Genomic DNA, 22,272 nt, shown 5'->3' with positions numbered 1-22,272 from the left:
CCCATGGTATCACCCAGTGCAGCCCCCTCTTCCCTGGCGTGGCCCCAGCCTCCTGCTGGCTCCAGGCGCAGTCACCACTGGCACAGCCCCTCTGTAAACCTTTATTTCCCATGGCAGGTTGATGTGTCTAGTGCCCGGAGCAGGACACTACAGAGAGCAGCAGCCTGGGCAGGCGGCAGGACCAGGGATGGCACCAGCCCCGGGAAGGGGCAGGCCAGGCCCCCTGTGACCCCCCATAAATATAGCACCTCGGGGGCTGGCTGCCCCGGCAGCACCCTTGGCCCGTGTGCCATGGCAGGGCCACCAGCAAGGCTCTGTGGCCGGGCAGGGCTGGCTGGACCCCCTGCGCCCCGGCCCCCAGGCAGCGGGGTGGGCAGCAGCGAGGCCCTTGCTGCCAGCCAGCACCTCCTGGCAGCTCTCCCAGCACCGGGCCCAGCAGCACCGGGAGCTCTCAGCACGCCCAGGACCCTGTGGAGGAAACGGTGCATCAGCAGCGACCGTGGCAGCAGGGATGCTGGCACACAGGGGTGCTCACCAACCCTCCCTGGCCATGCCATGCCCTCACCCACCAAAGCTGAGGCCAGCTAGGTCGTTGTCTGCTCTTCCTCGTCCTCCTCTTCCTCCTCTTCCTCAGCCCAGCCACCCAGCGGCATCTCCCGGTGTTGAGCCTGTGAGGCCCTGGCAGCCGAGCCTGGGACACAGCGGGATCAGAGCCACCCCAGCCCGGGGTCCCAGGCCTCAGAACCCCCTAGCTGTCCCATCTCCAGGCTCAGCCCCAGGGGGCACAGGGGCCACCACGTGTCCCCAGTCCCCTGGGACCTCCAGTACGGTGCTCACCTGTGGTCATGGAGGGTGGCTTGGGTGCCCCTGTGGCCATCCACACCCCCACGGCCTGGGGCCCGGGGCCCTGCTGCTGCTGCTGGTGGAGCTAGAAGGGTGGGAGAGGTGCTCAGAGACCACATCATGGTGGCCTGAGCCCCCCCCCCCATCACAGCAGAGCCCCCCATATTGGTAGTCAGAGCTCCCAAGGAGGCAATTAGAGACCCTTGTCATGGCAGTCTCCCATGGGGGGGAGGCTCCCCCATGGGGGAGCAGGGAGGGCCCCTCAGGAGAGTATGCCACTGTTGCCACCAGCCTGGCATGCAACTGGGAACTGGAGACTGATGCCAGGGCCAGGCAAGACCCATGGGGGTGGTGGGCAGGAGGCAAGGGCAGAGCACCCGAATGGGCGCAGCCACCCCCAGCAATGCGGGCAGGGATGCGGGCAGGGATGTAGGCAGGGATGTGGGCAGGGATGTGGGCAGAGGGGCTGCACCTCATGCAGGTAGATGGCGTGGAGGCTCATCTCGGCTGAGGCCACCTCGGTGATCAGCGCCGAGCGGCTCAGGCTGCGCAGCCGCGACTCACTCAGGAGCAGGCTGTGGGCAGAGCCGGTGAGCACATGAGGCCTCGCCAAAACACCCCATCCCACACCTGCTCCATCACCCCCCAGCGCCCCCCAGGGGGTGCAGAGCTCCCCAAGCCCCCCATCACCAGGACCTCTCCTCAGGGAGCCGGCGGTCGCTGTGGCAGCCGGGGCTGTCGGCGGCGGGGCCGCGTGCCGGCCCGGGCAGGGGGGACGCCAGGGATGCCAGGACGCTGGCGGCGGTGCTGGCAGTGCTGCAGGGCTGGGCGAAGCGCCGGTCCCGGGACACCAGCCCGCTGGCCGAGAAGATGGGCCGTGCCAGGACACTGGCCAGCAAACCATCCGGCTGTGGAGGAGACAGGCATCAGGGCAGTGCCAGTTAGAGACCCCCGGATCTCTCTGCAACCCCATGTGCCCGTCCCGCTCACTGCTGCCGCTGAGTCGTCGGAGAGGAGGGATGCGCCCAGCGGCCCCTCGGCCAGGATGCGCTGGGCGGGTGGTGCGGCGGCCGCATCCTGCTGCACCTTCTCCTTCAGCTGGCTGAGGAACAGCTCGCTCTGCGGTGGCGGCTGCCAGCGCGGGTTCGTGATGGCAAAGTGCATCAGCGACAGCTCTGTCTTTCCATTCTCTGCTTGCTGGTACACGGAGGCCTCCGTCTGCCCGGCCGACAGCCACTGTGGGGTAGGGGGTGAGTGAGGTCACCATGCCTGGGACCCCCAATCCCACAGCACCCCACACCCTGGGACCCCCAACCCCTGAGACACCCCACCTGGGGATTGCCATGGTTGCGGATGTCGAGCTGAGCAAAGGAGCAGATGTCACCAACCCCAACCACCTCCACCGTGAAGTTGCGGAAGAAGTCAACAATGTCCAGGGCGCGGGAGGGCAGGGCGAAGATGAGGATGAGCGGCGTGAGGATGGGGCTCAGCAGCTCCTCCAGGATGAAGACCTGCAGGCAACAGGGGTGTCAGGGGGGCCTAGGGGCGGTCCCACCACCCGGCCATGCCCACGCTCACCGCCTTGTACTGGAAGAGCTGTGCCATCTCGCTGCGCGTCTCTGACCGGCTGGCATTGCCCTGCCAGTGGTCGGGCATGTAGTGGACATGGGCCAGGACACGCTGCAGGAGCTGCTCCGGACACCACACTGTGTGCTCATCAGGGATGAAGGACCTGTGGGCAGGGGGCAGGCGTCCCACCTCCCGTTCAACCACCCCACAGCCTGCTGTGCCCACCGGCACAGCACGGCACAGCCCAGCACACCCACCTGGCCACAGTGACCACCAGCCCCAGCAGCGTGATGGCAGTGAGGATGTGCTGCACCGTCAGCACGTCCTCGTCATAGACAGTCAGGACGATGAGCACGGCCAGGATGGAGCCGGCAAAGAAGCCGATGTTCTTGGCCAGCACAGTGAGCAGCGGGCTGGTGAAGGAGTTCATGTACTTGGTGGCTGGCTTGTATCCGCGGCTCAGCCGCGCCTGCAGCTCGTGGTTGAGCTCGTTGAAGTGCCGCAGGTAGTGGCGGCCGTAGAGGGACCAGCGGCGGGCACCCAGGCTGCCCGGCTCCCGCTTGATGACCTCGGCGTAGCTGAAGAAGGCGTAGAGGAGCTGCCAGACCAGCACGCAGGGGCAGAGCAGCAGGTTGGCCAGCCCCACCAGCACCATGGTGCGCGCCAGGCGCTGGGCCAGCTCCCGACGGGCGCCCGCACGCTTGCACTGTGGCCGCAGGCTCCACTTGTTCTGGAAGAGGGAGCCGGGTCCCCAGAAGAGGAGCAGCTCCAGGTTGTACTTGAGGCCCTGGGTGAGGAAGACGATGGGGCCCAGCAGCGGCAGGTGGAAGCGGACGGGCAGCAGCGACTTGTTGAGCATGGCCACCATGTAGTTCTTGAAGCGCAGGATGCGGTGGTAGATGTCCAGCTCCGTCAGCTCCCGCTTGTGCACACACATCTGCTGCTGGCGCTGCAGCGAGATCAGCCGCGCCTGCACCTCCTGCCAGCTGTAGTTGCACAGCCCCTCCTGCACCAAGGACACACCGATTGGCACCAGCACGGATTGGCATGGCACAGACCCACCATCCCTGCAGCCCCGCTCACCGAGGGGATGTTGAGGGCTTTGATGTAGAAGGTGCGGATCTCCCAGTAGCTCAGCAGGCTGCACAGCACCTTCACCAGCCGGTACAGCCAGAACACGGCTGCCATCACAAGCAGGAAGATGATCCAGCCACTGGCCCGGATCCTGGCAGGGGACACGTGTCAGGCAGGGACCGGGTGCTGAGGGACCCCTGTGTGGCTGCACCGGCAGCCCCCAGCCCTGCTCCTCACCTCTGGGCACACTGTGGGGCAGGCAGGATGGCATCGGGCAGCGTCACCTTGCTGCGGTCGGGGGCTGCCCCACCAGTGTGGTTGAGTGGCCGGTTGGCAAAGAGGACATCATACTCCACACAGCACAGCAGGAAGGTGGAGAAGGTGACCACGAACAGGAACTGCCTGGGGGGTGGCAGGGGGTCAGCACAGCCCCTCGCCCCATGGCACCATACAGCACTGTATGGCACAGCGGGTAGGGGCGGGTGTCCCACCGGCACTTACACCAGCTCAAAGACATCAGAGAGCATCATGCAGGCGAAGCCATTCTTCTGGTGGAAGTGGTAGATGTTGGGGCTGCATTAAGGAGCGTGTGCTTGTGTTGCTGGACCCCCCCTTCACACCCCTTCCCCAGCACCGGGGTCCCCCCGCCCTCCCCCCCCGCAGTCCTGGCACGGGAAGGGCTGGGCCACGGCCAGGCAGGGGCCCTGCAAGGATATCTTGGTGAAGAAATTATCCAGGTTCTTGATGTGGTGCCAGGAGTCTGCCGAGGAGAGAAAAACAGCAGGGGCTGAGCCAGCGCCACGGCACCCTGGGGGCACCCCAGCCTGGGACCCACATTCCCTGCTTTGTGACCAGCCGGAGGGCTGTGGGGCAGGGCCTGGACCCCTGCTACCTTGCAGCCCCTCGGTGACGTGCACCAGCAGCTCCTCCTCGCCCGGGGGTGAGTCCTCCTCGAAGTCCTCCAGGCGGTGGTACTCCCCCTGCTCCGCCATCGCCCGCCGTGATGCCTGCCGGGGACACTCATCGGTACCCGCAGTCATGGCCCTGGGACCCCCACCCGGCTGCAGGGGAGCCGCGCCGTGGGGCACAGGGCGAGCCGGGGTGAGCTGTCTGCCCCGCGGTCGGCAGCCGGAAATGCTGGCGAGGTTACGCCGCACCGCCCGCGTGCCCCGAATTCAGGCGGCCTGAGCTGGCCTCCCGCACCGAGGTCACAGACACGGTCCCGGGCAGGACAACGCCAGCCGGCCCGGCGCACCGGCTGGGGCACTGGCAGTGCTGGAACATGCCCCCCTGGCACAAGGACAGAGCTCCCCAAGGAGAGACCCCTGCCCGGCCTCGCCGAGACCTCCACTTCACCCCACGTGCACCCTCAGGTCATGCTGCATGCCCCCCCCCCCCAGATCTGGGTGGAGTGGACCCCCATCCTCACAGACAGCCCTCCCCATGGGCCCCATCTCCATGGACTCCCTTCCCCACAGACCCCTATCCCCATGGACCCCCCACCCAACAGACCCCCAGCCCCATGGAGTCTCCTCCCCACAGACCCCCTTCCCCAGAGACCTCCTTCCCCATGGACCCCCATCCTCATGGAGTACCCTCCCCATAGACCCCCATCCCCACGGACCCCCTCCCCACAGAGCCCACCCTGGGGCCGGTGCCGTGGGCAGTGAGCAGACCAGAGCCAGGGCAGCAGCCAGGGTGCAGGACCAAGCTCAGGGCCAGCTCCTGAGCCCCGGTGGCCTCTTAATGCCTTGGGGACCTTTGGGTCTAGAGGAGGGCAGGACCACAAGCTCTCTGGGGAGGGACAAGACTCCTGGGCCTTGGGGCAGGAAGGACCCCAAATCTTTGCGACAGGAGTCCTAGGTCCCTGTAATACAGGACCCCAATTCCCTTGGAGAAGGATGGGACTCCCAGCCTCTTAGGGAAAGACAGGACCCCAATTCTCTAGGGGCAGTTTGGGACCCCCAACCCCTTGGGGCAGAATGGGACACCAACCCAGCCTGGGGAAAGACTAGACCCCTGGACCCTTGGAGCAGGATAGGACTCTCAGCCCCTTAGGGAGAGAAGAACAGGACCCCCATCTCCCCAGGGCAGGACAGGACCCCGGGCACCTTGGGACAGGGCGGGACCCCTGGACTCTCAGGGCAGGACAGGACCCCCCTCCCCTTGTGACAGGATGGGACTCATGCCCCAGGGAAAGATGGGACCCCTGGGCCCTCAGGGCAGGATGGGACCCTCAGCCCCACAGGGTAGGACAGGACCCCAACTCCCTTGGGGCAGTTTGGGACCCCCAACTCCTTGGGGCAGGATGGGACCCCCACTGCTCCTGGGGAAGGGCAGCACCCCCGGTTCCCAGGCCAGGAAGGGATCCCTGGACCCTCGGGGCAGGATGGGACCCCCCTCGCCCATCCTCGCTGCCCTCCCCTTACCGCGGCCGGCCGGTGCTCCCGCAGCTGTCACCACTGTCCCCTCCCGTGCCCGGTGCCAGTGCCCAGCCAGGGGATGCCGTCCGGCCCCTCCCCACCGCGGGCGATGCCGGGGCCTGACTCACGGCACCGGGGCCGGCACGGCGGGGCCGCGGGCACGAAGGAGTCCCGGAGCCCCGGGGCGGTGATTCAGCAGGAGGAACGCGGCCGCGGCCGGACAAGACCTCGGTGCCACCGGACACACCGTCCCCCCGCGCTGACCCCTGGCCTTGTGCAACTCCCCGTTGGGGACAGAGCCACCGTGTCCCCCGGGATCGGGTGTCTCGGCCGGTGACGCCGGCACGGCCCTGCCCCCACGTGCCCCGCACCGGGCAGCCAAAAATACTCGTGCGGCCGGGGTGACCGAAAATAGCCCGAGCGGCATAAACAGCCGGGGACCGAGGGTCACGGGGGGACTCCCAGGCCGCGGCAGGGCAGCCCGCGACCCCCACGCACCTCCAGGGACACAGACACCCGTGGGGACGGACAGGCCCTGGCAAGGGCCCCGGTGACCCCTGCGAGGACAATGTGTCACGCAGGGACCCCCCCGACCCCGCAGGGACACGGACACCCGCATGGGGACACAGGCAGTATGACAGCCCCGCGGTGACACACGCCGTGGTGACATGTACCCCGACAGCACTGCGGTGACACACACACCCGCAGGGACATGGCTTGTCACCCAGGGGTGTCACGCAGACCGTGTCACCCGCACCCCACAGGCCCACACGGGGGGACACGGGCACCCCTATGACCCAGCGTGGACAGCCCCACGTGGGGCACCGGCAGCCGGTGGCCCCGGCCGGGTCACGCGTGGCCATGGGGGGTCCGGGGGCAGCGGGAAGGAGCGGGGTGACTCCGCACCGGGAGTTCCGGGGCACAGCGACCATCTGGGGCCACGCCGTGGCCGCTGCTCCCGTGTCCCTGGTTCCCGGTGACCCCCGGCCCCGGCGCTCTATGCCCTGGCCCCCATAGCCCCCCGGTACCCCCGTCCCAGCTCACCTGGCCGCTCAGTGCTGGCGCAGTCCCGGTGATCCCGGTGTCGGGGTCTCACCTAGCCCCGCGCCTGCCCCGGGACCGGGACCGGGACCGCGTCCCGCCGCCGCGCATGGCCGCACCGGCACCGGGGGGACGGACGGGGGACTCGGCGGGGTCCCCCGCCGTGGGGAGCGGGGTCCGAACCCGGTCCGGTGCGGGGTCCCGGTGCGGGGTTCCGGGTCCCGGTGCAGGGCCCGGACTCCCGGAGCGGGGCCCGGGGAGGAGCGAGAGCCCCGGCGGGCCCGCGGTGCCGGAGGAGGCTCTGGGGAGAACGGGGGTGCGGGCACTGAGGGGAAAGGGGGTCAGAGTGCGGAACCCGGAGGGCCGAGGGGTCGGTGCGGGTCGGGGCCGGCGCAGGGCCCGGGCCGCGGTGCTGAGGCTCCGCCCGCCGCTGTCGGTACCGCCCGCCCCGGGTCCGCCCCTGCCCGCCCCGGGTCCGCCCCTGCCCGCCATGCTGGTGCGGCTTCTGCTGCGGACGGTCGGCGCTCGGCCCGGGCTCCGCTCGGTTCTCCCCGCGCTGCGGCCCGCCCCCGGCCCGGGGCGCAGGTACCGGGGAGTCCCGGGCCGGGGACGACCGGGGGCCAGGGCCGTTCGAGGTGGGGCGGGGGCTGTCCGGACCCCTGCGTCCCTTCGGGGTGCGGAGGGGAAGTCTGGGGTCTGGGGTTGCGGGGTGTCGGGGTGCGGGGAGGTCGGGGCTCCCGGGGGCTGCAAGGTTGGGGTCGGGATGGGGCGGGAGGATCCCAAACGCTGGTGTGGGGGAACCAGGGGGAGAGTCGGATGGGTCTGAGCGCTGGTGGTCATCTGGGGTGAGCCCGGGAGTGGGGACACCGGGAGCGCTGGGGGGGAATGAGGGTGTTCCCTGACCTGGGACAGCCCAGGATGGCATGGGGGGGGCTGGCCGTGCCGTGGGGGGACACGGCCCTTGTCCGGGCCCCCCATGTCCCTGGGGCTGGCCCCTGATTTGGGCACCCTGTGCTCACTCCTCTCCCCAGTTTCAGGTATGGGGGGGGCCGCCCGGGGCTGGCCAGCCCCCCTTGCCTGCCCCCCAGCCCCACGCCACCAGCCCCACGCTGCCTGCTCCTGGTCGGCCCTGCTGCAGGCTGTGTGGTGCTTGGCTTGCTGGGCACAGCCGCACGCTGCCAGGAGGCCACTGTCCCCGCTGTCCCTGAGCCCGCGCAGCCCCGGCCAGAGCCCACCTTTGACTGGTCGGTGTTCTGGACCTTCCTGCGTCCCCAGATCCTGGCCCTCTCTGCAGCAGTGGTGGTGAGCAGGGGCAGGCGGGTGGCTGTGGTTTTCCTTGTCCCCACTGTCCCTGTGCCATGGCATGATGCCTGCTGCCCCCATACCGTGGTGTGACACCTGTTGTTACTGTGCCACAGCATGACACAGTATGCAGGAGAGGGGCTCTTCATCAGGGACTGTAATGGTACGACAAGGAGTAACGGGTTTAAACTTACACAGGGCAAGGTCAGGTTAGATATAAGGAAGAAGTCCTTTACTGTGAGGGTGGTGAGACCCTGGAACAGGTTGCCCAAAGAGGTGGTAAATGCTCCATCCCTGGCGGTGTTCAAGGCCAGGTTGGACAGGGCCTTGGGCAACATGGTCTAGTGTGAGGTGGCTTGGAACTGGCTGATCTTACAGTCCTTTCCAACACAAACCATTCTGTAATCCTATGACACTTGCCGTCCCTGTACCATGGTGTGACGCCTACCATTGCTGTGCCATGGTGCGACACATGTGGTTCCCATGCCATGGCGTGATGCCTGCTGTCACCATGCCATGGCATGACGGCCGCTGTCCCTGCAGCTGGCTCTGGGCGCAGCCCTGCTCAACGTCCACATCCCGGTGCTGCTGGGGCAGCTGGTGAACGTGGTGGCCCACTGCACCCGCGGCCACATCTCCAGTTACCTGCAGGAGGTCCGGCACCCAGCCCTGCGCCTGCTCACTGTCTACTGCCTGCAGGTGGGTGCTGAGCTGGATCAGAGGGTCCCAGAGAGCTCCCCTCCCTCTCCATGCTCCTCCAAGCCCCTCTCCTCTGCAGGGGCTGCTGACCTTCGGGTACATTGCACTGCTGGCACGGGTCGGGGAGCAGGTGGCTGGCAGCATGCGCAAGGCGCTCTTCACATCCCTGCTGCAGTAAGACACCCCACAGGGCAGCAGGGGATGGGGCGCACAGGGGGACCCCAACCCACTGCCCCAGCCCACCACCTCCTTCCCCACTGGCAGGCAGGACGTGGCGTTCTTCGATGCCAACCGGACGGGGCAGCTGGTGAACCGGCTGACGGCCGACATCCAGGAATTCAAGTCTTCCTTCAAGCTGGCCATCTCGCAGGTGAAGCCAGCAGCTGGTGGCACTGACCCCCAACCTTGCTCCCCACAAGTCCCTCTGGCCCCAGCACCCACCCCTTCCTGCTCCCATCCGCAGGGCCTGCGCAGCAGCACGCAGACAGCCGGCTGCTTCGTCTCACTCTACCTGCTCTCACCGAAGCTCACCGGCCTCCTGCTCGTGGCGCTGCCCGTGCTGGTGGCTGCCGGGGCCCTCATCGGCGCCTTCCTCCGCAGCCTCTCCCGCAGGGCACAGGAGCAGGTAACCCTGCGCTTATCCATCGCACCAGGGCTGGAGCAGGGGGTGTCCTCCCCTGCTCACCCTCTTCATCCCTCTCCCTGCAGGTGGCCAAGGCCACCGGGGTGGCAGATGAGGCACTGGGAAACGTCCGGACTGTGCGCGCCTTCGCCATGGAGGACCGGCAGGCAGGGTAAGGAGGTCGCAGGGGCTCCTGCCTTGCGAGGGCGGTGTGGGGCCCGGAGGGGGTTCAGCCCCATCCCTGCCTGCAGGCTGTACTGCGCCGAGGTGGACCGTGCTGGCTGGCTGAATGAGCGGCTGGGGCTGGGCATCGCCGCCTTCCAAGGGCTCTCCAACCTGGCACTCAATGGTGAGTGTTTGCCATGGGGTGGGACCTAGTGGCGCCATGGGGCAGGACCCCCTTCAGGTCACATCTTTGCCCTGCATCCTACAGGCATCGTCCTGGGAACCATCTTCGTGGGTGGCTCCTTGATGGCCGGGGATGAGCTCTCGCCGGGGGACCTCATGTCCTTCCTGGTGGCCTCGCAGACGGTGCAAAGGTCAGGGAAGGGTCGGGCATGCCAGCACCCCTGGCACCCGGCATACCCATGACTCAGCCCTGAGCTCGGCCTCTCCTCTTGTGCACCGCAGGTCAATGGCCAACATGTCCATCCTGCTGGGGCAGGTAGGTGGTGGTGGGGGTCCTGCTGCCCCCCAGGGCTGTGGAGCCGGGGCTGGGAGCGCTCCCACTGCCATCCCCGCAGGTGGTGCGAGGGCTGAGCGCCGGTGCCCGTGTCTTTGAGCTGCTGACACTGGAGCCCAGCGTGGCACTGCGGGGCGGGAAATCCATCCCCAGCCACTCCTTGCTCGGCCGCATCTGCTTCCACCATGTCTCCTTCAGGTAAGTCCTCTTGCAGGCCCCTCTGGGGGCTGGGGGCTGGCACCATGGTCCCACATCGCCCCACTCCTCTCGCCGCAGCTATCCCACTCGCCCTGGCTACCTGGTCCTGCAGGACTTCACCCTCACCCTGCCGCCCTGCAAGACTGTGGCCATCGTGGGACCATCTGGAGGAGGTACTGGCCTGGCCATGGCCCCCCCAGCTCTCCCAGCACCCCAGGGATGCCAGATCAGCCTCTCGCTGGTCCCTGGGTGCATCCTCCTGCCCAGTAGGTGCCAGGGACCGGGAACTGGCCACCATGCACCACTCAGCAGCTCTGCATGATGCTGGGGTCCTGGGGATGCATGGCTGGGGGTGCTATGGGGCTAGGGGCTCCCCTCCACAGGGAAGTCCACAGTGGCAGCACTGCTGGAGCGGTTCTACGAGCCCACACAGGGCACCATCACCCTAGACGGCCATGACATCTCTTCCCTGGACCCCTCCTGGCTGCGAGGGCAGGTCATCGGCTTCATCAGCCAGGTGTGGGGCTGCCATGGGGCATTGGGCTGCTCTGGAGCACTTCCCCCAGGTGCAGGATGGAACCCTGTGGCCCCACACTGTCCCCAGAGGAGGGGTGGGAGGTGGCCCCATCTGGGGCTCCATGCTGAAGGCCAGATGCTGCCGTAGGAGCCGGTGCTCTTTGGAACAACCATCATGGAGAACATCCGCTTCGGGAAGCCAGGAGCTTCTGATGCTGAGGTGTACGCTGCGGCACGGCTCGCCAACGCTGACGACTTCATCCGCAGCTTTCCTGAGGGCTACAACACCGTTGTGGGTATGTGCTGGGCTGGGTACCGCGGGACAGACAGAGCATGAGACCCTGGCTGGGGTGGCCCAAGTCCCCTCGGGGGCATCGGCTGCTGGTTACTGCTGGCACAAGGCTGTGCTGGGCTGCCCATGGGGAGGATGTGGTTGGGTACTTGCCTTCCTGGGGGTCCTGGGCTTGGGGTGGGAGCATGGCTGTGCCCCTCTACTCCCATCGTTGGGGTCGGGGTCTCCCAGCCAGTGTGGCACCATCATAGAATCAACTAGGTCAGAGAAGACCTTTAAGATCATCAGGTCCAGCAATTACCCCAGGACTGCCAAGTCCAGCACTAACCCATGTCACTGAGGGCATCCCTGGTTGTGCCCATCAGGCGAGCGTGGCGTGGCACTCTCGGGGGGTCAGAAGCAGCGCGTCGCCATTGCCCGGGCCCTGCTGAAGGACCCTGCTGTCCTCATCCTGGACGAGGCCACAAGCGCGCTGGATGCCCAGTCGGAGAAGGTGGTGCAGGAGGCGCTGGACCGCGCCGCCTCGGGCCGCACCGTGCTGCTCATCGCCCACCGCCTCAGCACCATCCGCGGGGCAGACCTCATCGTGGTGCTGGCGCAGGGACGGGTGGCCGAGGTGAGGGGTGCGGGGGGAGGTTGTGGGGTGGGGGTGTGGGGCAGGGGTTGCACAGCACCACGGGTGACTCCATCTCCACTGTCCCTACAGGCAGGGACCCATGAGGAGCTGTTGCGACGGGGTGGGCTCTATGCTGAGCTCATCCGCAGGCAGACAAAGGACAAGTCCTGAGTGTGGGGCAGAGCCCGGGGGGGTCACACCTGAACCCGGTGTTGCCCCCCTGGTGCTCTCCAATAAACCAGGGGTGGAAAGTGGCTGCCAGGGCTCTGCTCTGTGGTGTGGTGCCGGGTGGGGGACCAAACCAGACCAGGCCAGGCGGCAGGGGAGGTACCCCTATGGGATGGGGGACCCCTGTATGACCCCCTTCAGGTTGTGGGTTCCTTGTGTCAGCCTCCAGGGTGGGGGTCCCTTGCATCTTGTCCTGGGGTGGAGGGTCACCCCTACGTCACCCCCTGGAGTGGGGGGACCCCTGTATCATTCCCAAAGAGGGGGGGACCCCTTCATCATCCCCTGGGGTGAAGAGCACCCTGTGTTGCCCCTCAGGTTAGAGGGACCCCTTTGTTACCTTCTGTGCGTGGGGACCCTTGTGTGTGTGTGACTCTCTTGGGCTGGGAGTCCCCTGCGTGACCCCCGGGATGGGGGTGCCCTGGGCCCCCCGGGGAGGGAGGGACCTGCCTGCTGAGCCCTCCTCCATATCCCAACCCCCCGGCCCCGCCGCTGCCGGCTCCGGGCTCCGGGCCGGGCCCGCTCCGCAGCCGCCGGTGGAGGGGCCCCAGCACGGCCCAGGGGGGCTCTTGCAGTGCCGGGCCCGGAGGGGGTCCGTGCCCGGGGGCAGCGGCGGGGCCGGCTCCGCGCCCCCCGCCCGTGCTCGCCGGGGGGCGGCGGCGGGTGGAGCCGCCGCGGGAGGGGCGGGGGCGGCCGCAGACCGGCAGCGGCTGCGCCGCGGCAGCGGCAGCGGAGCCGGAGCCGGGAACGGGGCCGGGGATGGGGATGGGGCCGGAGATGGGGCTGCACTGACCGGTGGCTCCGCGGCACCGGCAAGTGCGGGGAGGGAGCGACCAGTCTTGCCTTGCCTTCTTCCCTGCTCATCCAGCGCAGCTTCGCCATCCCTTCCCTGCCATCCCTTCCCTGCCATCCCTTCCCTGCCATCCCTTCCCTGCCATCCTTTCCCTGCCATCCCCTGCCTGCCATCCCCTGCCTGCCACCCCTTCCCTGCCATCCCTTCCCTGCCATCCCCTGCCTGCCACCCCTTGCTAACAACCTTTCCCTACCATCCCCTCGCTGCCAGCCCTTCCAAGCCATCTCCTACTTCCATCCCCTGCCTGCCATCCCCTGCCCACCCTGCCTGCTGCACCCTGAGCCCAGTACGGCGATGGGGCGACCAGGGGGCTAAGGGCGGTGGGGAGCGTGGAGGCCCGGTGGCAGGATGAGGTCGGGCTCGGAGGGCAGTGGGGAGGGCGAGGGGTTCTCCAGCCTGCGGGCCTTCGCCCACAGCTCCTCGCTGCACGGCATCAGCCACGTCTTCGCCTACGGGGCCGTGTCGCTGCGCCGCGTGCTGTGGGGCGCTTTCTTCCTGGGCTCGCTGGGGCTGCTGCTGCTGGTGTGCGCCGAGCGCGTCGCCTACTTCCTCACCTACCCCCACGTCACCAAGCTGGACGAGGTGGCTGCCCACAACCTCACCTTCCCGGCCATCACCATCTGCAACCTCAACGAGTTCCGCTTCTCCAAGATCACCCGCAACGACATGTACCACGTGGGCGAGCTGCTGGCACTGCTCAACGACCGCTACGAGATCAGCAACCCACAGCTGGCCGAGCCCCACGTCCTGGCCGCCCTGCGCGACAAGGCCAACTTCAAGAACTTCAAGGCGAAGCCCTTCAGCATGGCCGAGTTCTACAACCGCACTGGCCACGACCTGTCTGACATGCTGCTGCAGTGCTCCTTCCGCGGCGTCAACTGCACCGCACGCAACTTCACCGTGGTGAGTGCCGACCACAGTGCCTAGATAGAGGTGACCGCGCATGGGTGCGGCTGTCCCGCCAGGGTCAGGCACTGGCGCTGCTGGGGCTGCCATGGCACCCATGGGTGAGCCCACAACCATCCTACCAGTGCGTTGGGCCACCTGCAGCACATCAGCCCCTGCCCACCTCCATGTGTGCTGTGGCAAGCCGGCTGCCAGCCAGGGGTGTCACCACCCCATGCTCGCAGCAGGGGTGCCGGGCAGCTGGGAACAGCGCCCGGGCAGGAGCTGTGCTGTGCTGGAGGCCTGCGCCAGCCTGGGCGGCTCTGTCTGCGAGCACCCACTCAGGAATGGGATGCTGGTGGGTGCAGGATGCTCATGGGTTCAGCCCATGTCCCCGCTGCCCCTGTGCCAGCCCCAGACACCACCTGGGCACTAGCAGCAGCAACCACTTGCGCTGGCATGGGCAGGGGTTCCCTGTGCCGAGATGTCCCCCCACAGCCACCCAGCCCCAGTGCTGCTCTTGGGGGCTGCGCCTGTTCTTCTCCCAACCCAGGTGATCACCAGTGCCTGTGTCCTCTCACCACCCCTACGGTTCCCCAGCAGTGTGCCTGTGGGACTGCACAGCACCAAGCTGCATCCCCTGCGCTGCGGGGAGCTCACAGAGCATGGTGGGGGGAGCAGCACTGCCATGTCCCTGTGCAGGTGTGGGCAGCAGGGTGGCCCAAGGCGGAGGTACTTTTCCTGCCCCGTGCAGCACTGGATGGGCATGGGGACCCTTGACTCAGCACTCGGCTCCCTCAGGCAAACCTCATCCATGGGCAGCCTGTGCTGCGCCCGCCTGGGCAGTGAGGGACGGGCAGGGAGGTGGTGCAGGCAGGGTGGTGGTGCGGACAGGACGGGCACGTCCTTCGTGCTGCGGCAGCGCCGGGGAAGCAGCGTGCTGTGGTAGCTGTGCCGCCTGCGCCCGCCGTGCACGACTCTGCTGAGTCCCCATCCCCGGCACCGTGGCTGCGCTATCACAACAGCAATTACCGGCAGCTTAAGCCTCTTAGTGCGCAAAATTAATTTTCCCAAGGAAAATTAACTCCTCAGTTGAAAAGCATCCCTAGGGCAGCAGCTCCATGGGCCCTTTGCTGGAGCAGCTCTGCTGATGCCCCTGTGGTTGAGGGGTGGGATACCGGTGTGAGAGTTGAGGGTCCTCAGGGCAGGACCCAGGGTGGCACACGGAGGCTCACTGCAGCCTGAAAGCCAGCACCTTGCTGGGGAGTGTGATTGAACTGTTCCCTGCCCCAGGGTTGTGCGGGTGCCTGCCTCCTTTCCCGTGCCGATGATCCACATGCTGCGCTGCTCCGGCTGCCCCCGGGGTTGTGATGCTGCCGGGCTCTGCCCACATGTGCCGCATGACAGGCTGTGGTGAGAAACTTCTGCCCGAGCAGCCGTGGCCACCCCGGCACACGCGGCCCCCCGGGAGGCCCAGCCCTGCCTCCAGCTGCACACACTGCAACTTTGCCGATGAAAAGGATGGAGCTAATGCCAGGGTTTAGTCAGGGATTATGATCCGCTGCCCTGGGACTTAGTGCTGAGCCGGCAGCTCCCGGTGCCACGTCCTTTCTGGTGGCATTGCGCTCTGGGGCCGTGCACATGGCCTCGGCCCTGGGCTCCCTGGTGTTGGATGTGGTGGGTGTGCAAAGCCAGGGCCATGCGGCATGGATCTGTGGCCCCAGTTGTGCCCCCCAGCACTGGCAGGGATGGGGCAGGCTGGGGGCCCAGGAACAAGGAGTACTCAGGAACAGGAGGGTTCTGGGTGTGGGGACAGGATCCATAGGGAGCAGGGACAGTGGGATCTTGATGGTGGGTTACCCCACATGTGGGGACCAGCATGGCTGGCAGTGCTGTGGCTGTGCTCCTGTCCCTGCTGTGTCCTTCCTGTCGTCTTCCCCCCCCCCGCTAGCCATCGGCCCCCAGCACATCTTTGTGCCGGGCAGCCGTTGCCATGGCAGTCGCCCCCCCCTTCCTCCTTGGACAGCGCGTTGCCATGGCAACGGCTCCCCTTTTTGGGAGCAGCCCGTTGCCACAGCAGCATCCCCCCCCCCTCCATGGGGCAAGATGGGGGGACATCACACCCAGAGGGGACACCTCATGGCGGGTGGGCCATGACTCCATGGGGCAGTTATGGGCCCCCCTGGGCCACCCCCCCCAGGTCATAGGTCAGTGATAGGACTGGGGGACCATGCTGTAGCTCACCCTCACCCTGCACCCCAGTGCAGCCCCTCCATGAGGTGGGGGCATGAGATGGCTCTGCCCTGGGGTGTGGGGGGGAGGCCGGAGGCAGTGGGGGTCTGGTTGTGGGGTGGGAAACGCCTCATACCTGAAGAAGGGACTGCAGGGCTGGGGGATTCTGGGGGAGCAGCTCAGGGTTGCTCAGCTCAGGGTCATGCTGGGGGCTCTGGGTGCTGGGGGCTCTGGGCTCTGAGGTCCCAGTCTGTGGATGCTGGGGTCCCTGGCTATGGGTGCTGGTCCATGGTGATTTTTGGGTGCTGGGGCCTCCGGCTGTGGGTGCTGGGGTCTCTGGCTGTAGGTGCTAGTGTCCGTGGCTGTGGGTGCTGGTCCCTGGCTGTGGGTGCTGGTCCCTGGTGGCTCTGTGGGGCTGGCACAGGGCAGGCCCTTGTGTCCTGGTGGGATGATGGTGTGGATGACGGCCTCTCCTGCTGTGGCTAAGCCAACCCCGGTCCTGGCTCTCACCCTGGCTGCTCACGTGTCGCCCTGCCGCCCTGTGTCCCCCGCCGCCGAGCTGAAACCCAATCCCCCTGCAGAGCAGCAGCAGGGATGTCAGGACAGGCCGCCATGGCTGCGGAGCCACCGGGACCCGGCGCAGGGCCGCGGGGGGCAGCCAGCTTCGCAGCCTTTGCCCGCTCCTGCACCCTGCACGGGCTGGGGCGCATCTTCGTGCCCGGGGCGCCGGCACCACGACGCCTGCTCTGGGCTGGCGCCTTCCTGGCCTCGCTGGGCACCTTCCTGCTGCAGGCGGGGCAGCGGGTGCGGCACTATGCCGCGTACCCCCACATCACCGCACTGGACGAGGCGCAGAGCCGCATCCTCGTCTTCCCCGCCGTCACCCTCTGCAACTACAACCGCATCCGGCGCTCCCAGCTCACCCTCAACGACCTGTTCTGGCTGGGGGGGGACCTGCTGGCGGTGGGGACTGAGGACTTTCCCCACTACCTGCGGGCGCTGGGGCGGACCCCCAACCTCGACGGCTTCTTCCCCAGCAAGAGCTACGACCTGGGCGCCTTCTACCAGCGCGCCGGGCACCCCATCCATGAGATGCTGCTGCGCTGCCGCTTCCGCGGCCAGGACTGCGGCCCCGAGAACTTCACCGCCGTGAGTGCCGCTGCCATGGCTGTGGCCACCACCATGGCTGGCTCTGCCCTGGGCAGGGCTTGGGCAGGACCCCCAGAGCTGAGCAGGTTTTGGGGCCATGGGATGCACATGGTCAGCTGTGAGAGTGCACAAGCTGTGGGGCAATGGGTTGTGCAGGCTGTGGGGTGGTTGGCTGTGGGGCAGTGGTGGGGAGGGGGCACAGTGCCTGCCCACTCCACTGTCCCCTACCCCCACGGGCTTAGTGAAGCTGCCCCAGTGCGGCTCCTCTTGCCCACTCTGCACCCACGGGGTCGTGGGGAGATGTGGGGCTGTGGTGGTGATGTGGAGTCATGGGGGGATGCAGGACTGAAGCTGCAGCACAGGCTTAGGGGGTGATGATTGGAGTGTGCAGCTCTCAGCACTGCTCCCCACTGGAGAGCAGGAGCTGTGGGGCAGGGGGGTGAGGATGTCATGTTGGGGTCAGGGGTGTCCCCAAGTGTCCACAGGGGCCTGTGGGGGCTTTCTCCATGCTGTGGGGCTGCGGGAAGAGGTAGATCAGCCCCAAGCAGGGGCTGCAGGTGCCTTCCCAGGAGTTGGGGTCCTGCATCCCGCCTGGTGGGGCTGGAGAAGGTCTCTTCCTCTGCCATGGGGACCGCTGTGGGCCTGTGGGGCAGGATGTGAGGCAGGACATGGTGGCAGGGGGGAATCCTGCAGGGTGTTGGGGCCTAGAGGAGCTGAGGACACCATGCTGGGGCAGGGACAGCAGTGGCTGCCCTATGACTCAATCCACAGCCCCATGCTCGTCCCAAAGGGGAAGGGATGGATGCACCAGCCCCTTCCCTGCGCATGGACTGAGGGGGTGCTGGGGTTCTGCACTGTGATCTTTCACTGGGGGCACTGGGCTCCTGCCTTGGGACTGGGCTGGACCCCCGGGTGCTGCCCCCAACCCAGCTCAGTGGGTGCAGGGCGGAAGGGGGCCAGCTCCTGTCCCCAGCACCCCCAATGCCGCCGTCCCACAGGTGGCCCCACAGCGGGCACTGAGGCTCCAGTCCTGTCCCCACAGATCTTCACCCGCCTCGGCAAGTGCTACACCTTCAACTCGGGGGGCCCAGGCCGGGAGGTGCTGACCACGCTGCAGGGCGGCGCGGGGAACGGCCTGGAGCTGATGCTCAACGTCCAGCAAGAGGAATACCTGCCTGTCTGGGGGGACACGGGTGAGGGACCCTCCAGCCCTGCCCACAGCCCAGCCACCACCCCGTGCCCCTGACACCCTCCCTGCCTTGCAGATGAGACCTCCTATGAGGCGGGGGTGAAGGTGCAGATCCACAGCCAGGAGGAGCCCCCCTTCATTGACCAGCTGGGATTCGGTGTGGCGCCCGGCTTCCAGACCTTCGTGTCCTGCCAGCAGCAGCGGGTATCCCATGCATGGCAATGGCACAGCCATCCTGGGGCTCAGGCAGTGCCGGCACAGCCACAGCCATCCCAACTGGACATCCTATGCCGCACAGCGGGTACTGCATCACCGGCGCAGCAGCTCTGCAACAGCCAGGAGCACCGCAGCATGGTGTGGGGTAGCCCCACGGTGCTGCCGCAGGCACTGGCTCTGGCAGCGACCCCCCATCTCCTGCCGAACAGACCGTTGGCAGGGGCGGCATCCAACCCGCGCAGCCAGACACCTAAATATAGGTGCCTCGAGTGGGTGTCTCCACTTGTGCTGGCTCTCATGGCGCAGGCAGCAGGGAATATGGCCCTTGGCACCAGTGGGTGCCGTGCTGGGCCCTGCTGCTGCCTCACCAAGCATGCACCTGCACTGGCCATGGCACAGCTCTGCTGGCCACCTTGGGACTACTGGGGCCCGTGCTGGTGCCATGTACCAGACCTCGCCTGGATCCTTCCCTTCCACTGGGTGTGATGCCACTGGCCCTGAAGCCCATCCCAGTGCCCAGCAAACAGGGCAGGGCTGGGAGCGGGGTGAGCCCCAAGCGCTGGCTGCGTGGGATGGGCTCTTCCCAATGGACAGAGCACCACGGTGGACTGGGAGGCGGATGGGACACTGGGGACGCCATGGACGCTGTGTTTTCCTTAGCCCACGACTGGCAGCTGGTGTACCTGCCCCCGCCATGGGGGGACTGCAAGGCCACCCCCATCGAGTCCGACTTCTTCACCAACTACAGCATCACCGCCTGCCGCCTGGACTGCGAGACCCGCTACCTGGCCGAGAACTGCAACTGCCGCATGGTGCACATGCCGGGTGAGCCGGGGCCGGGGCTGGGGCCGGGGGGCGGCTGCTGCAGGGCCAGGACGGTGGGGAGACCCTCCTGCCCCTGCGACCGCCGCCTTCCCCGCAGGCAACGCCAACGTCTGCACCCCGGAGCAGTACAAGGAGTGCGCTGACCCCGCGCTGGGTACGTACCGGAGGCACCCTGCCTGCCACCACCCCGCATCCTGGGTCTAACCCCAGAGACCACCATCCCCTGACACCCACAGCATCACCCCCGGGACCCCTCGCCCCCCACCCCCTGCCAGGCTCCATCACTGTGAATGTGGCACCAGTGTCCCTGTGCCTGTCCTGGCCTGCCTAGACCCCAGACACGCTTGCCCCATGCCACCACCACCTGGGCTTTGGCCTCAGAGCAGCCCAACCTCACATGGGCGGGTGTCATGGCCACGCGTCCCTGTGGTCCCCGTCCCACCCGCGTCCCCCCCAGACTTCCTGGTGAAGAAGGACAGCGATTACTGCGCCTGCCGCACGCCCTGCGCCATGGTGCGCTACGGCAAAGAGCTCTCCATGGTGAAGATCCCCAGCAAGGCCTCCGCCAGGTACCTGGCCAAGAAGTTCAACAAGACGGAGCAGTACATCGCGTGAGTGCCACCACCGCTGCGCTGAACCGCAGACCCAGCAGCACGTGGCACAGCATGGCCTGACGGTGTGATACGGCATGGCACGGCCACAGGGCATGCCCCAGCAGACATGAACTGGCATGGCATGGCATGATGGCATCACCGTCCCTGGAAGTGTTCAAAAACCATGTAGGTGAGGCCCTCAGTGACATGGTTTAGTGGTGGTCTTGGCAGTGCTGGGGTAACGGTTGGACTTGATGATGTTGAAGGTCTTTTACAACCTAGTTAATTCTATGATTCTATGACGGTGTGATACAGCGCAGCATGGCCATGCAACATCCCCCAGCATGAGCGAACTGGCACAGCATCGCGCAGCAAAGCATGGCATGGCATGGCACAGTACGGCACAGCATGGCAAGACCCGGCATGGCACAGCACGGCACAGAACATCTTTGTGCCGCCCCAGCTGTGGGCAGACTCCTCCGCCCTGTCCCGCCGTGGGACAATGCAGTCCCCCAGCACCCCCAGCTGAGTGTGCTGCCTGATGGCGCATCTGTCCATCCATCCCAGACACATCTGTCCCCCCCCAGGGACAACGTGTTGGTGCTGGACATCTTCTTTGAGGCCCTGAACTATGAGATGATTGAGCAGAAGAAGGCGTACGAGGTGGCTGGGCTGCTGGGTGAGGGACCAGGGAGACTAGGGCGGGGGGGGGGGGATGTCCAGGGGGGCAGCCCCCCTCTAATGCCACCCCGCTGCCCAGGTGACATCGGGGGGCAGATGGGGCTCTTCATCGGCGCCAGCCTCCTCACCATCCTGGAGATCTTTGACTACCTGTACGAGGTGAGCCCCCCCGATCCCCCCGGCCCCACACCTGCCCCATGGCCGGGGGCTCTGACCCGCCTCCCTCAGGTCTTCCGGGACAAACTCCTCAGCTTCTACAAGGAGAAGAAGAAGACCCCCAGGAGCGACAGCAGCACCCTGGTAACCCCCCCACAACCCCCCACCCCCCTCCCCTGGCACAGCCGGCAAGGGGGGGCCTCGCACCTCATCCCACCCATCTGCTGCTCGGCCTCATCCCGCCCGGGACCGGCACCATCTCCCGCTCGGACCCTGTGCGCTCATTCGCTCCTCTCTGTCCGTCTGTCCATCCGTCCGTCCGTCCTGCACCCCACCGCCTGGCAGGAGCACCCAGCAGTCCCGGGCAGCCCCGCTGTCCCGCTCCCTCCGGGGCCCAGGTAGACATCCCAGCTCCACACCGGGGGGACAGCATCCCTAAGCCCCCAAACCTGGCACTGCCAGCATGGGGGGCCATGGGGCTGCCCCCCCAGGGAGGGTGATGGGGGTCCCTGGCTGGGGCACAGCAAGGAGGATGCAACCCCCCCATTCCCCTGCTGGCAGGCCCCAAGGGTCTGCACCTCCCTTCCCTCCATCCCAGGCTTTTCTTGGCATCATCCCCAAAGCTGGTTATGGGGTCACCCCCCCGCCGGCTCCGCTCCCATCCTCATGCATCACTTCCCAGCACTGTGTCCCCTGGGTCTCCCTGGCCCAGGGCTCCCCCAGAGCCAGGCTAGCCTGGCCAGGGGCCACCCCACCCCTTCTGGGATGCCATAGGGCAGGAGGGATCCCCAGATCTGGGGGGCCTGAGGGTTGTGTGGGGAGGGGGAATGGGGCAGAGCCCTGCAGCACAGCCAAGCGCAGGGGAACAAGGATGGTGGCTGCAGCATGATGGGGTGGGGGGAGTGACCACCTGGACTCCCGGCTGCCCCCAACCACCCCTCCTGTCCCCAGGGCGCCTGTGCCCCCCTGCGCTGCCGCACGGACAGTCTCACCTTCGCCCCGAACGTGCTACCTCGTCACCCGGCTCTAGGCCCCTTCGAGGAGTTCGCCTGCTGAGGGCCCGGCCCCGCGCCCCCCGGCCGGGACGGGGGATTGGGGGGGTCCCCACCGCCACCAGGGCACCCCACGGGGCTGCGGGGCTGGCTCCGGGCCCCGGGGTGCTCCCCCTCGAAGGGGTGGCGGAGGGCTGGGGGTGGCGGGGCCCCCCCCGTCCTGCTCCCATGTACCTGCATGTGCTGCTTGCGCCCACGCCCCCCTCCCCGCTGCGCTGTACATGCCGTGTCCTCTTGCTGTGGTCCCCCACCCCATTAAAGACCTGCCCCAAGCCCCAGCTCCTGTGCTCTGGGGGGACACAGGGACAGGGTTGGCGGGGGGGGGGTCCCCAGTGCCCC

The 22,272-nt window shown here is 67.3% G+C and overlaps 3 protein-coding genes across 5 annotated transcripts; 2 read left to right on the top strand and 1 right to left on the bottom strand.

The window, feature by feature from the left end:
- Window positions 1-87: 87 nt before the first annotated feature.
- ATG9B (autophagy related 9B) lies at window positions 88-7,380 on the bottom strand. 2 transcript variants are annotated; one of them, XM_030492703.1, is made up of 15 exons: window positions 6,954-7,380; window positions 4,379-4,493; window positions 4,203-4,246; window positions 3,988-4,052; window positions 3,724-3,888; window positions 3,496-3,637; window positions 2,670-3,418; window positions 2,422-2,575; window positions 2,175-2,354; window positions 1,834-2,079; window positions 1,540-1,751; window positions 1,316-1,418; window positions 838-928; window positions 570-691; window positions 88-468 (listed from the first exon to the last, which is right to left on the bottom strand). In XM_030492703.1, exons 2-14 carry the CDS (start codon window positions 4,476-4,478, stop codon window positions 585-587), a joined length of 2,358 nt encoding a protein of 785 aa, XP_030348563.1. In that variant the 5' UTR covers window positions 4,479-4,493; window positions 6,954-7,380; the 3' UTR covers window positions 88-468; window positions 570-584. The 2 variants fall into 2 exon arrangements, with proteins under 2 accessions (XP_030348563.1, XP_030348552.1); XM_030492692.1 differs by lacking the exon at window positions 6,954-7,380 and having other exon boundaries at window positions 4,379-4,767.
- A 37-nt stretch (window positions 7,381-7,417) lies between these two features.
- On the top strand, window positions 7,418-12,131 carry ABCB8 (ATP binding cassette subfamily B member 8). The gene is made up of 16 exons (XM_030492714.1): window positions 7,418-7,535; window positions 7,982-8,252; window positions 8,796-8,951; window positions 9,031-9,125; window positions 9,216-9,321; window positions 9,415-9,576; window positions 9,660-9,745; window positions 9,825-9,922; window positions 10,007-10,112; window positions 10,204-10,237; window positions 10,317-10,453; window positions 10,532-10,626; window positions 10,837-10,970; window positions 11,118-11,265; window positions 11,627-11,877; window positions 11,968-12,131. Exons 1-16 carry the CDS (start codon window positions 7,441-7,443, stop codon window positions 12,046-12,048), a joined length of 2,055 nt encoding a protein of 684 aa, XP_030348574.1. The 5' UTR covers window positions 7,418-7,440; the 3' UTR covers window positions 12,049-12,131.
- Window positions 12,132-12,787: 656 nt separating this feature from the next.
- On the top strand, window positions 12,788-22,204 carry ASIC3 (acid sensing ion channel subunit 3). Of its 2 annotated transcripts, XM_030492736.1 has the most exons (11): window positions 12,788-13,858; window positions 18,264-18,414; window positions 18,487-18,614; window positions 19,301-19,451; window positions 19,549-19,605; window positions 19,909-20,062; window positions 20,632-20,723; window positions 20,805-20,884; window positions 20,954-21,025; window positions 21,227-21,279; window positions 21,833-22,204. In XM_030492736.1, the coding sequence occupies exons 1-11, from the start codon at window positions 13,304-13,306 to the stop codon at window positions 21,909-21,911; spliced, it is 1,572 nt and encodes a 523-aa protein (XP_030348596.1). In that variant the 5' UTR covers window positions 12,788-13,303; the 3' UTR covers window positions 21,912-22,204. The 2 variants fall into 2 exon arrangements, with proteins under 2 accessions (XP_030348596.1, XP_030348586.1); XM_030492726.1 differs by lacking the exon at window positions 12,788-13,858 and having other exon boundaries at window positions 17,605-18,414.
- The last annotated feature ends 68 nt before the right edge of the window (window positions 22,205-22,272 follow it).

The sequence above is a fragment of the Strigops habroptila genome, chromosome 1, assembly GCF_004027225.2.
Source record: "Strigops habroptila isolate Jane chromosome 1, bStrHab1.2.pri, whole genome shotgun sequence".
NCBI lineage: Eukaryota > Metazoa > Chordata > Aves > Psittaciformes > Psittacidae > Strigops > Strigops habroptila.
This window is presented reverse-complemented; position numbering and strand designations above follow the sequence as displayed.